At 38.5% G+C, this 15724-nt stretch overlaps 1 protein-coding gene across 9 annotated transcripts in view; it reads right to left on the reverse strand.

Annotated features, from left to right (window-relative positions):
* Positions 1-15724, reverse strand: part of MIPOL1 (mirror-image polydactyly 1) — a 189200-nt gene that overhangs the window by 43973 nt on the left and 129503 nt on the right. For all 9 annotated transcript variants that reach the window (XM_064423914.1, XM_064423911.1, XM_064423912.1 and 6 more), the window contains one exon: positions 8036-8130. In XM_064423914.1, coding sequence (XP_064279984.1) covers positions 8036-8130 — 95 coding nt within the window. The remainder of the gene's footprint in view (positions 1-8035; positions 8131-15724) is intronic.

Consider the following 15724-nt stretch of genomic DNA (forward strand, 5'->3'; position numbering starts at 1 on the left):
CATGTTAGGGCAAAAAGCAAAATATTAAAAAAAATTTTTGGTGTGCTTCTAAATGAATGAGAGACACCAAAAGGTTAAAGAGCATGCTGATGCCTAAAATATTTCATTGGAGGGCAAAAAAAAGGATACCCATCAGCCCCCAATAGGTTCAGATACTGTTTTGCCTTTGCATTGCCTGCCAAAGTGCCACTGTAAACATCAAGCCTATGGTACATACTGGAGTTTCTCTCCACTGTCCCTTGTCTTTACAAATGGTCAAATACTAACTGGAGAATGGATGTGAGTCTGGTCTGCCATGCTCCCAAGAAATTTTTCTATCCACAGATTTATTTCTGAAGTCAGTCTCTCTGACTATATTATTGTTAGAAAGTTGAGCAAATGCACAAAGTGAGACAATAATCAATTCCAAGCTGGAGAACAAGAAGTCTGGGAATGGGGCAGGGACAGGAGGATAATAAATTCAATAAAGTGTGCAATACACAAGGATAACAAGGGAGTGCTCTGCCTTTACTGCTCACCTGCACCAAGCCACTGAGAAATAAAGCCATCTCAGTAGCACCAGTAAAACCTCATGCAGCTGATTTCCAATGCAGGGGCAGCTCACTGATCAGTCTTCCCCCCTTCGGCTGTCTGATCCAGCTCATGAAACAGCCCCCAAACCTTGGACTTTTATCTCCTATGACACCAGCAAGAGCTGTGATTGCACAAGCAATAAAGCAACAAAGGAAAGAAGTCATAGGGGACACAGGGGCTTACCAGTGGGAAAACGCTTATGAGACTACAGAGAAAGACTCACCTAAAATCCCAATTCTTTTGGGGCTGCAGCACCTCACTGCAAAGTGGCACAAAACAGAAGAAGAGAAGACTGGGCACATAGATTCCAAATCCTAGGTCCAAATAATCAGGGTGTTGGCTCCCTTCACCCCCACAATTTGACTAAAAATTCACTGAAACCTCCATGGATTGCTGAGAGAAAATGTGGTTTTAACCAATCTGATTTAAAGACAGCAGTGTTTCTCCACCCCAATTTTCTACTAATTTTAACATTCAGTTCAATAAACAAACAGAAAGACAGTCCCTGCCTTTCTTTTGTTATAACAGAAGACAAACAAAAACCTTAGTGTTCCCTTACAGATTCATTGTTTTCTATATGTTTGGCTGCATCAAACTGGAGCAGATTAGTTTCCTCCAAAACATGTATTACATGGTCTCCCACTGCATATCCAAGCCCCTCATCTCTTTGGTATAAAAAAAGAACCTCTTCTGCGCTTGTAAGTGGGAAATTTAATTAGCTGACGGTTTATGTTTAATGTCAGCTGTCTGAAACGCTTCAATAAAATAGAAGTCTCTTTTGCAAGAACAGAGAACACTTGAAACACAACCGATGTCCTCTCCATGATGCAAAACTGCTCTTCAAAAAGAACTGTGTGTTTTACAGTGATACCATTACTTGGTCATTCTTCTTAATGACTGTAATTACACCATGTTATGTCTAAGGCAACTAGTACTGAAACAATGACAGCAACTGCCAGAACAGAAGCAAGCAGACAGGATGAAAAGAGCAGGAAAATGAGTCAACGGCCATAACTGAATAAGTGAGATAAAAAAACCCAGGTATGAAAAGACCAGTTCTCTGAGGTAAACTGCTGGGACAGGTGCTCAAGGTAGTCAGCTATTGCTTTAGAGGAAGGACTGAGATCACCACTCTGCATTAGTGGTTGCAGCTTCACTAATGCCACTGTAAATGGGTTCCAGTTCATTTGGGCTGGGAAATTGGATGTTAGAGCAGCCCAATCTTCTGCTACATATTGTGTTCCCCTAAGGCAAATCTAGACTGAGAGAACTCTGAAGAAGACGGAGAGATGGCAGAACAAACAGTTGAAATGTTTGAGCAGGGGTCTGTCAGAGTACAGGAACCTGACTATTTAGGCTATTTATTGTATTCTGACTTGTTACTGCAGTGGCTGTGAAGATGAATATTGACTTTCTAGTAGAAATAATTTATAGTTTTTAATAGCCCTTAAAACTGGAATGAAAGCAACATTCTAACAGCAAGAATTACACCATTCTATATCCATACACAGAGTCTATGGAGCATGGTTGAAATGGCACCATCTGAGTATTATATTCCATAACATCAGTCATGAAACTATAGAATGGAAGTAAATTAAACACACACGACTGTATCCAAAGCTTGAATAGAAAGTCTTTTTATCCAGGACTAGAAATAATGGCTATTTATGAGAAATATGTTTCTTCATCTATTTCTCCTGTTACAGGGTGATTCAGTTCTGTAATTAAGATGAAAATTGAGTTTGCCCCTGAGTCTTTAAGTTCTTTATTTGGGGAAATAATAAAAAACCTTCTTGATTTCCTACTTTCACATTTATTGATCTCAGTCTTTAAAAAATGAACTTCCATATCCTTTTACAAGAGACTTTGTTGGAAAAATATATGGACATCCATAAAACCAACTGTTATTTTGCTTGTGCCACTTAAACATGAATTCCAAGTATTCCAACTGAAGTATTGTAAGCATTGAAACTTGTAGATTTAAATTCTGTTAAACCTCTTCAATAGTTTTTAACTTATAAAGTGCTACAACTGGTTAGAGAGCAAGAAAGCTGCTAGCATTGAATGCAGAGAAACTACCCATATTAACTGAAAGTTTGAATCTAAAACTACTTATTTCAGGTAATTGTACTTATTAGTACAAGGAGCCTTACAGAAGTTAATCTTCTATTTCATTGTTGAGAACCATCATATGACTGAAAAAATAAGGCATGTTTTTCACCCATGCTCACCATAACTTACATATTCCAATTACTTTGCAACATTATACTGCTTTTGACTGGGATACAGTAGATTTTCTTCATAGTAGGTGGTATGGCATACATTTTGGATTTGTGTTGAAAAAAGGTGTTGCTAACACATGGATGTTTCAGTTACTCCTGAGGAGTGCTCACACAGAGTCAAGCCCTTTTTGCTTTTCATTCTGCTCCAGCAGTGAGCAGGTGAGGGCTGCCCAAGAAGTTGGACAGAGACACAGATGGAACAGCTGACTCGAACTGACCAAAGGCATATCCCACACCATATAGTGTCACACTTCCCATATAAATCTAGGGGAAGAAGGAACCTGATTATAAAATTGGACAGATCACATAACTGAAATATATGCAAATACAAAACTTGTGATGATGTTCAAACAACAGAGGTATATGAGAAAGAGGTAGTGGGAGTCCCATGTACTTCAAAACTGGTTATTTGGATATAGCCTTCTTTGGTCACTGAGGGTCTTATTATTTGCATTAATCTCTAGCTTAAAGAGCATTGTGTATAAACAATTATATTAGTATGACAGAAACTCTATGCTATTCCTAACTGTTATGCAAATTTTAATTTCTGGTATGTATTTTTGAGTTAGCATCCAGAAAACACCATTTTATTTTTGAAACTTGACACAAAGCCAACAGAAGAAGAACAAACAGAAGCACAGAAGCTGCCAAACTTTATTTGTAGCCAGCTTCTTGTTCCTTATGTATCTGAATAAGCTTCTTCCTCCTTTTTAATTCCATTTCACTTCTCTATCCCTTCTAAAGAAGACTCAAACTGTTCTGGGATATGCTTTCTTTTCAAAAAGTCAAAAGTCAGAGGGAAATAAATGTTTCCTCATTATATCTGGAAAAGCTAATATAAATTTTGGGTTAGGGCATTACAGCTTTCCATGAAGCTTCAGTTGGGATTTGCTTTTCACTTCACCTGAAAAGAAGCGTGGTTTACAAAACAGACTTCTTTCACATTTGGAGGGAAAAAAGAAAAGAAATGAACGTCTTCAAACAGCAACAGCTACCAGATCAGAGAATTGTAGAATAATGAGGTTGGAAGTGACCACTGGCTACCTCCAGTCCAACCTAACTTCTTCTCAAAGTGATATCAATATGAGATCACACCATGTTGCTCATGACTTTATCATGTTAGGCACTGGAAATCTCCAAGGATGGAGATGGTAAAAACCTCTCTGGCAACCTGTTCCAATGATGGACAGCCCCTATGGAAAAAGTTTTCCCGTGTAACCTGTCTGAAATGCTCTTGTTTCAATTTGAGTCAGTTGTTTCTCACCCTGTTGTCATGGAGCACTGTGAAGAGGTCGCCTTTCTTGACAACCTCTGCACAGACTCTGTTAGGCTGCCATTAGGTCTCCCTGGAGCCAACAAAGAAAGGAATATTTTTTTCTTTCCCAGGCTGTACAAGAGCAGTACCCTTGGTCTCTCTTTACATTGCAAATGCTATGGCTTCCTGACTGTACCAGTTGCCCTCTGTCAAACTTTCTCCAATTTATAGATGTCTTACTTTTACTGGGGACCTTAAACTGGATGCAATATTCTAGATAGCAATAATCTTTCCTCTGGAGAAAACAGAAGGGGATTTTATTTTTTCCCCTGAAGGTCTCCACTTGTTTCTCTCCTTTAGGCATGTCTGTGTGTATTTACTTCACACATACAGATATTCTGGCCCTAAGTATCTCTCCCCTGATTTTGTATGATCAAATGATACTTTGCTTTTCCTGGATTATGCTAATGTTAGTGAAAGTCAGATTGGTATAAAAATGCACATTTTAATGGCATTGTTTACACATGTATACATACAAAATAGTTAATATACACACACACACAGTCATTACTTTTGTGACCAAATCCTTGAAATGTTATTGTGTGTTAAGGCACAAGTACAAGTAATGTGGGTATCACTTGTATGCTTTAATAGGAACCTCTAGGTTTTTTTGTTTGCTTTGTTGTTTTTGTTTTTTTTTGTTGCTGTTGCTGTTGTTTTGTTTTGTTTGTTTATTTGTTTTTGTTTTCTTAAAATTGCTTCTTCTAAGTTAAAGAATGATGTAGTGTCCTGGTTCTGGCCAGGGTAAATTTCTGCAGTAGCCAGGAGGGAGCATGGCTGTGACCCAGAGGATATTCTATACCACCTTATGACATCTTCCAGTTGGAGGGAGAAGCGAGTCTTTTCTGGGGAGAAAGGGCTCCTTCCCATTGGGATAGCGTGGCTGTGGTTGGGTTGGGGTGAGAATTGTGCATGTGAATCACTCTCTCTTTTGTATGCTTTTGTTATTAATATTGTTGCTGTTACTGTTTATTTTCTTGTCTCATTGCTGTTTCCAGTAAATCATTCTTATCTCAACTCCTGAGCTTCACCTTATGTGCCTCCAATTCTCTTTTCCATCCTGTTGCAGGGCAAGAAGGAGGAGGGAGAAGGGGGGAATGGGCAAGTGGCATGTAGTGTGGAGAATCTCAGCAAGACCACTAAACTGGGGAGTATCATTCCTAAACCCAATCAAAAAATCTCACTTAAAAAAAGGAGAAAAATAATAAAGTTGGAGAAATGCTTTTTGTAAGGCCAGGGAAGACCAAAGAGCAAAAGGAGAAATAACCAAATGAGCCAAAATTCTCAAGCCCTTATGTTGGGGCTTAAGACAGAAAGTATAAGAATCTGGCGAAGACATGAAAGAACAGTAGGTGAAGGGAATGTGCACCTGGCATTGTCACATTGCAGTTTTACAGGTCTCTTGAGGATTGGAGCATGTGTGGAAGCCTGTATTTTGCTCACTGGGGAATTACAAAATCCAAAAAGAGAAGTAACTCCTGGGAATGCAGTCTTGAACAGCAAATCATACAGCTAACTCACCTGGATCAAAGCAGCAAACTTCCATCCCAGTTCAGAACAGACTGTCTAAAAACACTCCCAGTGCTTATTCTAGACTACCGTAGCATGGCAAGCACTATGAGGAAATAAGAAGACCCAGCAGACATCTATACATCCATCCCTTCCACATACAAATCAGAGTGCAAATTTTCATTCATTTGGGATGGCTTGGGAAATGCACTGTCTACCTTGTCATTCATAATTACTGTGGCCATCCCACCCTTGGCCTGGTACAGTTCCCAAAGCTTTATGTACATGTGACATATATTCTTTTCTGTCTCCTTGGCATGTGTTGCAGATGTCCATGTAACTTAAAGGAAACTGTAATCAAAATGTCAAGAAGTTCATAAGAATCCTCATAATGGTGCAATTAATTTCTAATCAAGTCAAAAGACAGGCCTGAGAAATTAAAAGTTGCTGCTTATGCACTTATAGGAATCCTTGTTGCTTTTTACAACCCTTGCAAGTTCAGCTCCAGGTGGCCTCTGGCTTTTCAAGTAATGTCTTTGTATGCTTAAGACTGTGTTTCCATACAGAGAGGTTCTGATTCATAACCTGAATGTCTTAAGTTTGGAATACTTAAGACATTCAAAACCCCTCTGGACCTGGGCAATCAGGTCTCAGTGGCCCTGCTTGAGCAGAGCTGGACAAGACAGCCTCCAGAGGTCCCTGCCAACCTCAATCAGTCACTCTGTGGGTCCACTTCGGAACACATTAGCCTCTAGAACAGTGAGGTAGGTAGGAGATTAAATCTTCTGCTTTAGATGTTATATCTTGTATAAATCAGTAGAACAATACAATAGTTCTTGCCCCAGGGGATAATCAAGTGAGCATTCCCACACCTTATGGATAGATTTTGCAAATGCTGTCAACCAACTTACAGTGAAATTTTGACTGTTCAAATTAACATGGTACATTCTAATGCTGATTCCCACAAGTCATTATTGTTAATATTTCTGGGATTTAAAGCATTTACAAAGTAAATGGCTGTTGCTGCTTACTATACTTGTTAAACATTGTATGTTGTTAGTGCAAATTCGATAGGCTATGCCAAAAATGCAAGTCAAAAATCAGTGAAAAGTCTCCTACAATGTGTACAGATCAACACAAGCAAATTTTTAATTTCTAAAATATCAATAAAAATGCATTTCAGTTTTTAAATTATTCAAAAAAAACCCATTTAAATGAGTAATAAGGGCACCATAATAAATTCTTTCTAGCTTGGTAAATCATACCATAATTTGTGCACACACTAAATGCTGACCAAATTCATTAAATGCAATAATCACAAATTGCTTGGGGTTTCTATTCACTATTAACAGGCTTTAAATAAATGCCTATGAGATTTAGGAACAAAAGTTGTTTTTGAAACTTCCCTCCAAGGTTTTAATAAACTTAATGAGAAGGGAAAACTTGAAAAACCTCTAGAAACCTGAGTATTTTTCACTTTTGAATGCTGAAACACAGAAAACATACACAGTTCTGCTACTGCAAATGCTTTCTAGACATAAATAACTAGTCCTCTTTATTTCCAATGAGTATAGTATTCACACTATATTTATTATTTACCTCTGTAGCCCACATCCCTCATCACAGACATTCAGCCTTCAGATTCACAATTTTCAGCTGTGTTGATGCCAATTCTCCTGCCTTTAACCTGCTGGCAGCTCTGTATCCCCTCTCACACAGGAGGTCAGGATGAAATGAGAGCTGTAACCCAACATCACTCCATAAAACAACCTAACTCCTTCACTAGACCACACAGAGCTTTCCTTAGGGACTAAAACCCACCGATCCATGCAAATGTTCAGTGCAGCACACCTAAATTAATGAGAATGGGTATTTCTCTCATTCTCCAAACCGCCACAGAACACAAGGAATTAAGAGGCACATATATTGGGGTTGAAGAAGAAACCGGTATTTTAGAATTACAAATTTATTATTTTAAAATCTATATTGACTAAGTTAGGCATGTGCAAACAATTAGGAAAAAAACAAGCATTTATGTAATCTGGTTCTTTTGTCCATGTGTTTTTAAGTGATCACATTGCCATAGCACAGCTTTTTAGTGAAAAAATCAGCCATCACCAACTTTTCACTTCCCTTGGAAGAAATGAATACAAAATTCAGGCTATAAGAAGGAGACTCCTGTTTCAAAGAGATGGTTGGTGAGCAGTAGAGCAGAAATGCAGGCTTTGATTCATTGATGTATTCACATTTTTCCAACAAATACCTATTTGATAAGGCCATTTCCTCACTCAGTCAGACATCACACAGAAAATTTCCCCTATGAGTCACTCATTCATATTAGAATCAATCATTTTACCTGTAATAAACACGCAATGTTTGGACTTCTTCCTCTAGTTTTTTGCACTGTTGAAGAGCAGCTTCCTTTACTTGTTGCAAAGTTATCAGTTCTGCCTGTGAAATGATAAACAACCGATAACTAATTTATTCAGAACATCCATACTTTTTTGAAAACTCATCAATCTGTGCAATAATTTCAACCACTATAACTGCACACATAGAGTTATACTGCTGTATGTAACATAGTGTTGTGGCTTAACCCCAGCCAGGAACTAAGTACCATGTAGCTGCTTGGTCACTTCTTTCTCCTTCTTCCCACTGATGGCATGGTAAGGAGAATCGGGAAAGAAAAGAAAATCAAACTTGTTGATTGAGATAAGAACAGTTAAATAACTGAAACAAAGCAGAAGATAATAATAATAATAATAATAATAATGATATTAATATGAGTAATTGTAATAAAAAGGAGAGGGACAGAGGGAGATAAATCCCAAGACAGGCAAGTGATGCACAATACAACTGCTCACCGCCTGCTGACTAATGCCAAGCCTGTCTCTGAGCTGTAACTCACACCCTTTCCTGGTAACTCCCCCCATTTTATATACTGGGCGTGATGTTTTATCACACAGAATGTCCCTTTGGCCACTTTGGTCAGTTGTCCTGACCATGCTCCCTCCCAGCTTCTTGTGTACCTCCTCACTAGCAGTGCAGGACACACTGAAAGTCCTTGACTTGGGGGAAGCACCACTTAGCAACATCTAAAACATCAGTTATCAACGTTATTTGCATACTGAATCCAAAACACAGCCCTGTACCAGCTACCAGGAAGCAAACGAGCACCACCCCAGCCTATTTAATTCCTATGAAATATTCCTTCTTTTTCTAGTATTGAAATTTTGCTATTTTTTTCCCCCTAAAACTAAGAAGTTTTGAATGGCTTCTCCCGTGTAAGTTTTTCAAATACCTAAGGTTAGAACTCTTTAGTTCAGACAAGTGTTTATCAGCAAACATATTTCATATGGTATATATGCAATATTCATTGATATGATATATACTGCTATACCGCACAACTGCTGGCCAACATACAGAAAGTGAAGCAAGGCCCTTGGCCATGAACTACTGACACGACTCTGGTCTGCACATGGCTCCCTACCTGTTTAAGGGCAACCAGGACCCTGAGCAGTGGCAGGCAATGAGCCAGCAGGGACTGCAGAGGCTGGCACTGACAGCACACGCTGGGATCTGGGTGCATTCTTACCCAGGATCTGGTTTATGGAGGGGATCCTTGAGCAATCACCATCATCTCCCATCTGTGAACCCCATCGGACACTCCCCCTCCCACCCTTGATTCACACTGAAGGGAGTGTGACTCACGACCATAATGGAAATTGCAGCATGTGGCTTGCAATTCAGGAAGGGAGCCAGCCCCAACAGTTAAAGAGGAGGTAGGGAGAAATAAGTATTCATGCATACTTAGTATGTGTCTGTACCTTAATCACTATTAATTTTAGAAGTCCAGTTTCAATAGCACTGCAGGACTGCCTTGAGGGCCCAGGTACCATATAAATAAATCAGTGGGTGATTTATTGTTGTAACAACAAATAAGAGCAGGCTTCCACAGCAATTCCTTGACACATGAGCCTGAGCATTGGGCTGTTTTCCAATGTTTTTAATTCATGGTGTAAGTTATTAATTGTACAAATTGTAGGGCCCTTAACCAAGAGGCACATGTGTGAGAAATGCCAACTGTGGATTCTGCCAACTCTTCAGGACAGTGTTGCGGAAAAGTTTCTTAGTAAATTAAAGACCTGTTATATGAGCTACAAACCCATGAAGGGAAATGCACATAGTTCAGCCTTGAAGTCTGCCAAACTCACTGTATAATCATGAACAACTCTGCCTGTATGCCTCAAAATCTCTCTCCTAAAACAGGGCTCCTGCTTGCTTCTGTTTCCTGTTTGTCTCTTAAGACTGTAAGTCTTCAAGGCAGGTGTTTTACTGTTTACTGTCAACTCCCAGTCATCTATGGGCAATTCATTCTGCTGGTTGATTAATCATGTCCTGGATAGTTGGCTGATTCCTGGCAAATTTTATTGAACACCGCATTGCACAAATGCAGCTACACAAGCAGTCTGTGAACCGTGCTGCTCGGTGGGTCGTGTTGCACCCAGGGTTTTGCACTGCCCAGGTACAGAACCCACTGCTGTAATTGCTCCTGTGAGAGAGATCCATAAAGTTTTAACAGGAAGTTCCCTGGAGAATAAAAACTTTCTTACTATATGGGGGGTGTTCCTTCAGCTTTAAAAGCAGAAAGCGTTAATGTTTAACGTCTGAGTGACAGTGGTTTTGAGCTTCTGATACTGAAAACAATGTACTGCATGCTGGCAAGCCCTAACTTCTGTCAGAAAGAGGTTAAAATCCTCTGCAGGTGAGTCTCTTGCCTGGTGTAGCTCGCTGCCTTGCCAGCAGAACTCACAGAACGCAAGATGCTAGCCAAACCAAGCTATTTTCTGTAATTATACTGTTCTGTAGGTGAAACAACATTCTTAAAAATTGGAAAACACACTTGAATCAAAGTAGGTGGTTTGTTCTAGAGGCCAGTAATTAACATCCTTGCCAATTTTCAGTGTACTGTGAAGTGTGATTGAAATGGTAGACTGGAAGGAAATGTTTGCAGCTGACACACCTACTCAGAGAGATTAACGGCTAGTCTCTTTGGAGAACTATCATAAAAAATACACCTAATGTTCCACTTGCCGTTCAGGACAAGAGTCAGAGGCACTAGAGTGTTAAGACTATTATTTATGTCAGTTTTTCAGCAGAAAAAACTGCACTGATTTGACTGGGTTTGCATCTGGGTTTGTACCAATAAAAATATCAGCAGAATCAGGCTCTTTGGATTAAAAAAAAAAACCAAACCAAAACAAACAAAAACAAACCAACAAACCCAAGAGCTACAAAAAGTGAAGGGAAGAAAAATAGACATTTGTTAGCCTCCTCAGTAACTTCCAGTGGAGTTGATACTAGGAAGCTTCACGAGACCAACAAAAATCCAAGCACAAGAGTCTCTGTGCACAGCATGCAGCCATGTGACAAAATGACCCATTGTTCACAGGCCTGAAGGGTGGTAAACACAAATAAACTAGTCAAATATCCTCCCAAGGCAGAGATGTCTTCCTTCACTAGAAGAAGGAAAGCAAAACAGTGCTCATCACAAAGTTAAATTGCTAACTAAAATAATGGCATCTGCTCTACAATAAAGAATTTGGAAGACTCCTAAATGTATATTGAAATGCATCCATACTGCATATGGCAAAAATCCTGCATGAGCTCACCTCTAGTAATAACAATAGCTGCTTGAGAACTTTTTAACAAAATATTGTTCCTCTGGAAAATGTCAAGCTGTGGAAATCAGAACTTTTCACTGAAATTTATTTGTTTTGATTAAATTGTTTTGAAAGGTAGGGTAAAGAAGAGGCAAGAAGAAGAATTACATGCAGGTTCCTCTGGTGGTGGTTTCCCATAAAAAGGTCACGTTAGAGGTGAGCTTGGTGACCTTTTGGTATAGGTTCACTCTCAGCAAAGCTCCTTTTTAACCCTGAAAGGGTATTCTGATCTCTTGGATACTGTGAAAAATATTTCTGAATATTTTGTTTTGTCCAGAAGTTCCTACACTTTCATATTTGGTTTAATGTGGATAGATTCTTTCCCATTCTCTGTCCCCCTATCCACCTTCCTGCAAAGGAAAATTGTTGTTTCTTTATTTTCCCATTTTGCATTTTAGCAGTTATTTGGTGAAAATTTAAATTTTCCAATTAAATATAAAATCTAATCAAACTACCTATCAAACTTAAAATAGCTGGTCTCACCTAAAGAAAATCTTAGTACTGATCTTTTTGCTGTTGTTTTTGCTTCAAAACATTTAAAAGAACAATGTCATGTTTTCTTACCACAAAGTCTGGAAAAAATACAAGACCTCAGCAAAAGAAAACAGAGGACAAAACTAGTTTTTATCTTTTCCTAATTCCTCTAGGGAAACATGAGCACCCTCACTCTAATCTAAATTGAAAGAGGTAAGAACACACAGCCTCCTATGCTGTCAGGTTCTCTCTGGAACCTCACCTTTGTGTGAGAGATGGCTTTTGTAAGACTTTTCAATATCCAATAGAAAGGAAAAAATCCAATTAACTTGACTAATAAAGTTTCATAGCTTTTTAAATTGATTTATTTTCTTATGCATTTATGCACAACATTATATATATATATAAGCATTTATTTTTCCTTTCTGAGATAGGCTAAATAAACCTTTTCTGTTGCCTCTCACTAAGCAAGCTCTTCATTACCCTGATCAATTTAAATGCATCTCTCCTCAGTACTCTGTACTCATGCCAGTGGAAACCTCTTACCTGACACATTCTTGTACGCTTTTTGCTCCCAGTCACCCTCCAGCCTGTTCTGCATACTACACTGGTATTACCCAGTTGACAGTGGAAACTCTTATTCATCCTGAAAAGATAATACCTTACACTTGGCACCGAAATTCCACCCTGCTGCTTTTGTTTTTCCAGTACTTGAGGCCATCCCAATCTTTCTGCAAGACAGCTTGAACCTACTTTGTATTAATAATATCTCCATGCCCTATTAAAAACAACTCCCAGCTCTGTATCATCAAGCAATTTTGTTGGCACATTGCTGCTCTTCATGCCAAAGGCTCTCAATGACAGCATTAAAGAAAACTGGTTCAGCACCAACTGGTAAGAAATTGGAGAGAAATTCCACTAGCGAAATCCTTGGACCTTAACATTTCTTCCTTCAAATCTGTTTGCTGCTGCCTTCCTGCTAACTAGTTCCTTATTGCCTTTGACTAATCCCTCATCTCCTTCATGGGTACATGACATTTTGCAGACAGACATGAGCTAAACGTGCCCATTCTTCCAAACAAGAGACGCTGGGTGAACCCAGCGAGCAGCAAGCAGTATTTCCCACATTAAGCTTGTGCCTGCTTGTAAAATAACAATATATGCATTCCCCACTGTAATTAATAATTTTCCATATGGCACAACCTATAAGCTTATGTGTCAGGTTACATTAAAAAAGTTTCATTGTCTAAATAACCAGTTATCATACCAAAGAAGAATTCTTGCATGATCATTCTTGTGAAGTACAGTGAAAACTGTACTTCAATTCACTCTTGATGAATCCATGTTTTAAAAATATTTTCCCTCCAAACTCACTCTGAAACCTCACAATAAAGACTAACTCATCTATAGTTGTCAAAATTATATTTTTCCCCTTCTAAATATAGATGCTCTTCCTGCTAATTCCCTGTCATATTACACTACACATGGCCTCATAAAATTTATTAAAGAACTTTACTATCATTCCTGGAATTTCAGGTACCAGCTCTTTCAGAACTGGGGATGGAAACCATTCATTAACCCAATGCAAGCACAATAATCTGTTGAACAGCTGCCATGTACTCCATTTGCATACATTCACTTCTCTTTACCATTACCTCACAGCTGGCATCTTCATTGCCCAGTGCTGATAGAAACAAAAATTAAAATCACACGCTTTTAGACCTAATCCAGAATTACCCCTGATCTCCATGCCATTCTCAGACCAGTGGCATATTTCCTCTTTCCTTGTTCTCATTTCAGTTGTTACACTATTGTTTGTTTCAATTTCCTTCCCAAGGGAAAATTTAGCTTAACCTCAGGCAATTTTAATTTGTCTCTAGATCTCCTGTTTTCTAAGACCTAACTTCCTTGCTTAATAAGTACCCTTCTTGTGGACAACTTATTTGTGCTTTATTTGCATGGAAATTATAACTGACTCAATTAGAATGGGTACCCTTTCTACCCAGTACAACTTCTCTTGGCTTGACTGAGATACATATTAATGCACGAGTTTAATGCACTATTCCTTCACTCAGTAATAGTCACTACCAGCATTTTGCTTCTACTGACACAGGATAGAAGAAGGTTGTGTGAGAAATCTGAGGAGTCTCCAAGTTAATCTCTACAATTTATGGTCTCAGTCATTTACATTTGGTAGAGCTGTAAAGGGGAAAAGGGGAAAAATGGCAGTAAAGGGGGAAAATGGCAGTCTTTCCACTCTAGGTCCTATGTTATCTGGAGTCTGAAATGGAATCTAGCCTCAAACAGACAACAGAGAATTGCTCCCATTTCTTGTGAGGAAGAAGTTTGGTTCTGCTGATATTAGCAGGCTGGCTGGACAGGAAGAGCTCAGGTGTCTTCTCAGGGCAGCAGGAGATTAGGAAGGCAAATAAAGGTTTCTTTCATTCTGAATTAGAATGAACAAAAAAACCCCAACTCTGTAAAAAAAACCATTTAAACTGAAGAAATATTTTAATCTTACACTATTTTTAATGCTTTTACATTTTACACATCATGTCAGTAAGAGAAATACATATTGTCTGATAGAGAAGGTCATGTTGTGACACATGAGATCCAACTTCTAACCGTTCTGTTATTTTTACATTAGCAGCTGCTACTTAGTGCAGATTACAACAGCTCATCTTATTTTCTATATCAAAGTGTCAACATATCAAACTGTTTCACCAACAATACAAGTAGGTAATGCTTTGATCTAGAAAGGAATATAAGCACTTGTCTCATTAATTAGGGGATCAGAGGTTTTCAGGGTCAAGAAAAAGACTCCAGCTAAGGAGAGGACTGAAAATGGCTAGCACTCTAATAACTCACTAAGTAATCTCCCTTTTTTTTTTTTTTTAATCACCCTGCTGAAGTGTCAAATTGTTTCATTACAATACAAAGGGGACACATTGACCTAGAAAATTAGATGAAATGCTTCAACTTGCATTTAAGTATCAGCTGGCCTTGATGACTTTAAAAATTAAAAGGTAAAATTAGAACATACTATAGTAATTGTTAGAAAATATTGATACATCATGAAATACATAATTAACAAGAATAAGTCCAATTTAAAATATAATAATTAAACTGTTTACTTCTGAAGTTTGAAATGTAAGTTTCAATATTCACCAAATAAAACTTCTGGGAGATAAACTGAGATGGAAAGGCTTGGAATAGTAACTGAAACTATTAAAAATTCATGCAAAGTTGTTTCTCAACACACAATTTTCTAACAGAAATCGTTTTTCTAAACCTGTCTTAAGAGTAAATGGAGCAACTGTATTACTGATCCCTGAAGGATCTGCACTGCTGTGGAGAATCACTACAGCTAGAAAAAATACAATAAAGACCAGCTGCGGGTTATCTGTGCGTGAGAGTTTCAGGGTAAGCGTGGCAATTGTGGGAACTCTTAACAGCCTTTAAGTTGCAGCCCTCACCAACCCTCTGCCACAACCACACCCGGGTTGACATACCCTTTGGGCACAAAGGAAAGGTATCTCAACAGCAAACATGACCTTTATGAGTTTGCAGCAGGATGAAACAATTAATCATAATATTGTATTCTACAGTCTAATACTACTGTTGGTCCAAATAAATAGCTGTAATGAAACTTTTTTTTTAAATAAAAAGCATTATCTTACTGCATTGTGAAGATACACTGGTTTAGATGGAAGTATTTCTGAGGAATGTCAGACAGGATTTCTGACAGAAGAAAGAACTCCTCCCCAGCCTTGTGATTAGATTATTTGTTTTGAATGCAGAAACCTAATGCTGACTCCCAGCTTCTTGCATTAACCCACTCTGGGCAG

Source organism: Passer domesticus, chromosome 6 (genome assembly GCF_036417665.1).
Source record: "Passer domesticus isolate bPasDom1 chromosome 6, bPasDom1.hap1, whole genome shotgun sequence".
Lineage (NCBI taxonomy): Eukaryota > Metazoa > Chordata > Aves > Passeriformes > Passeridae > Passer > Passer domesticus.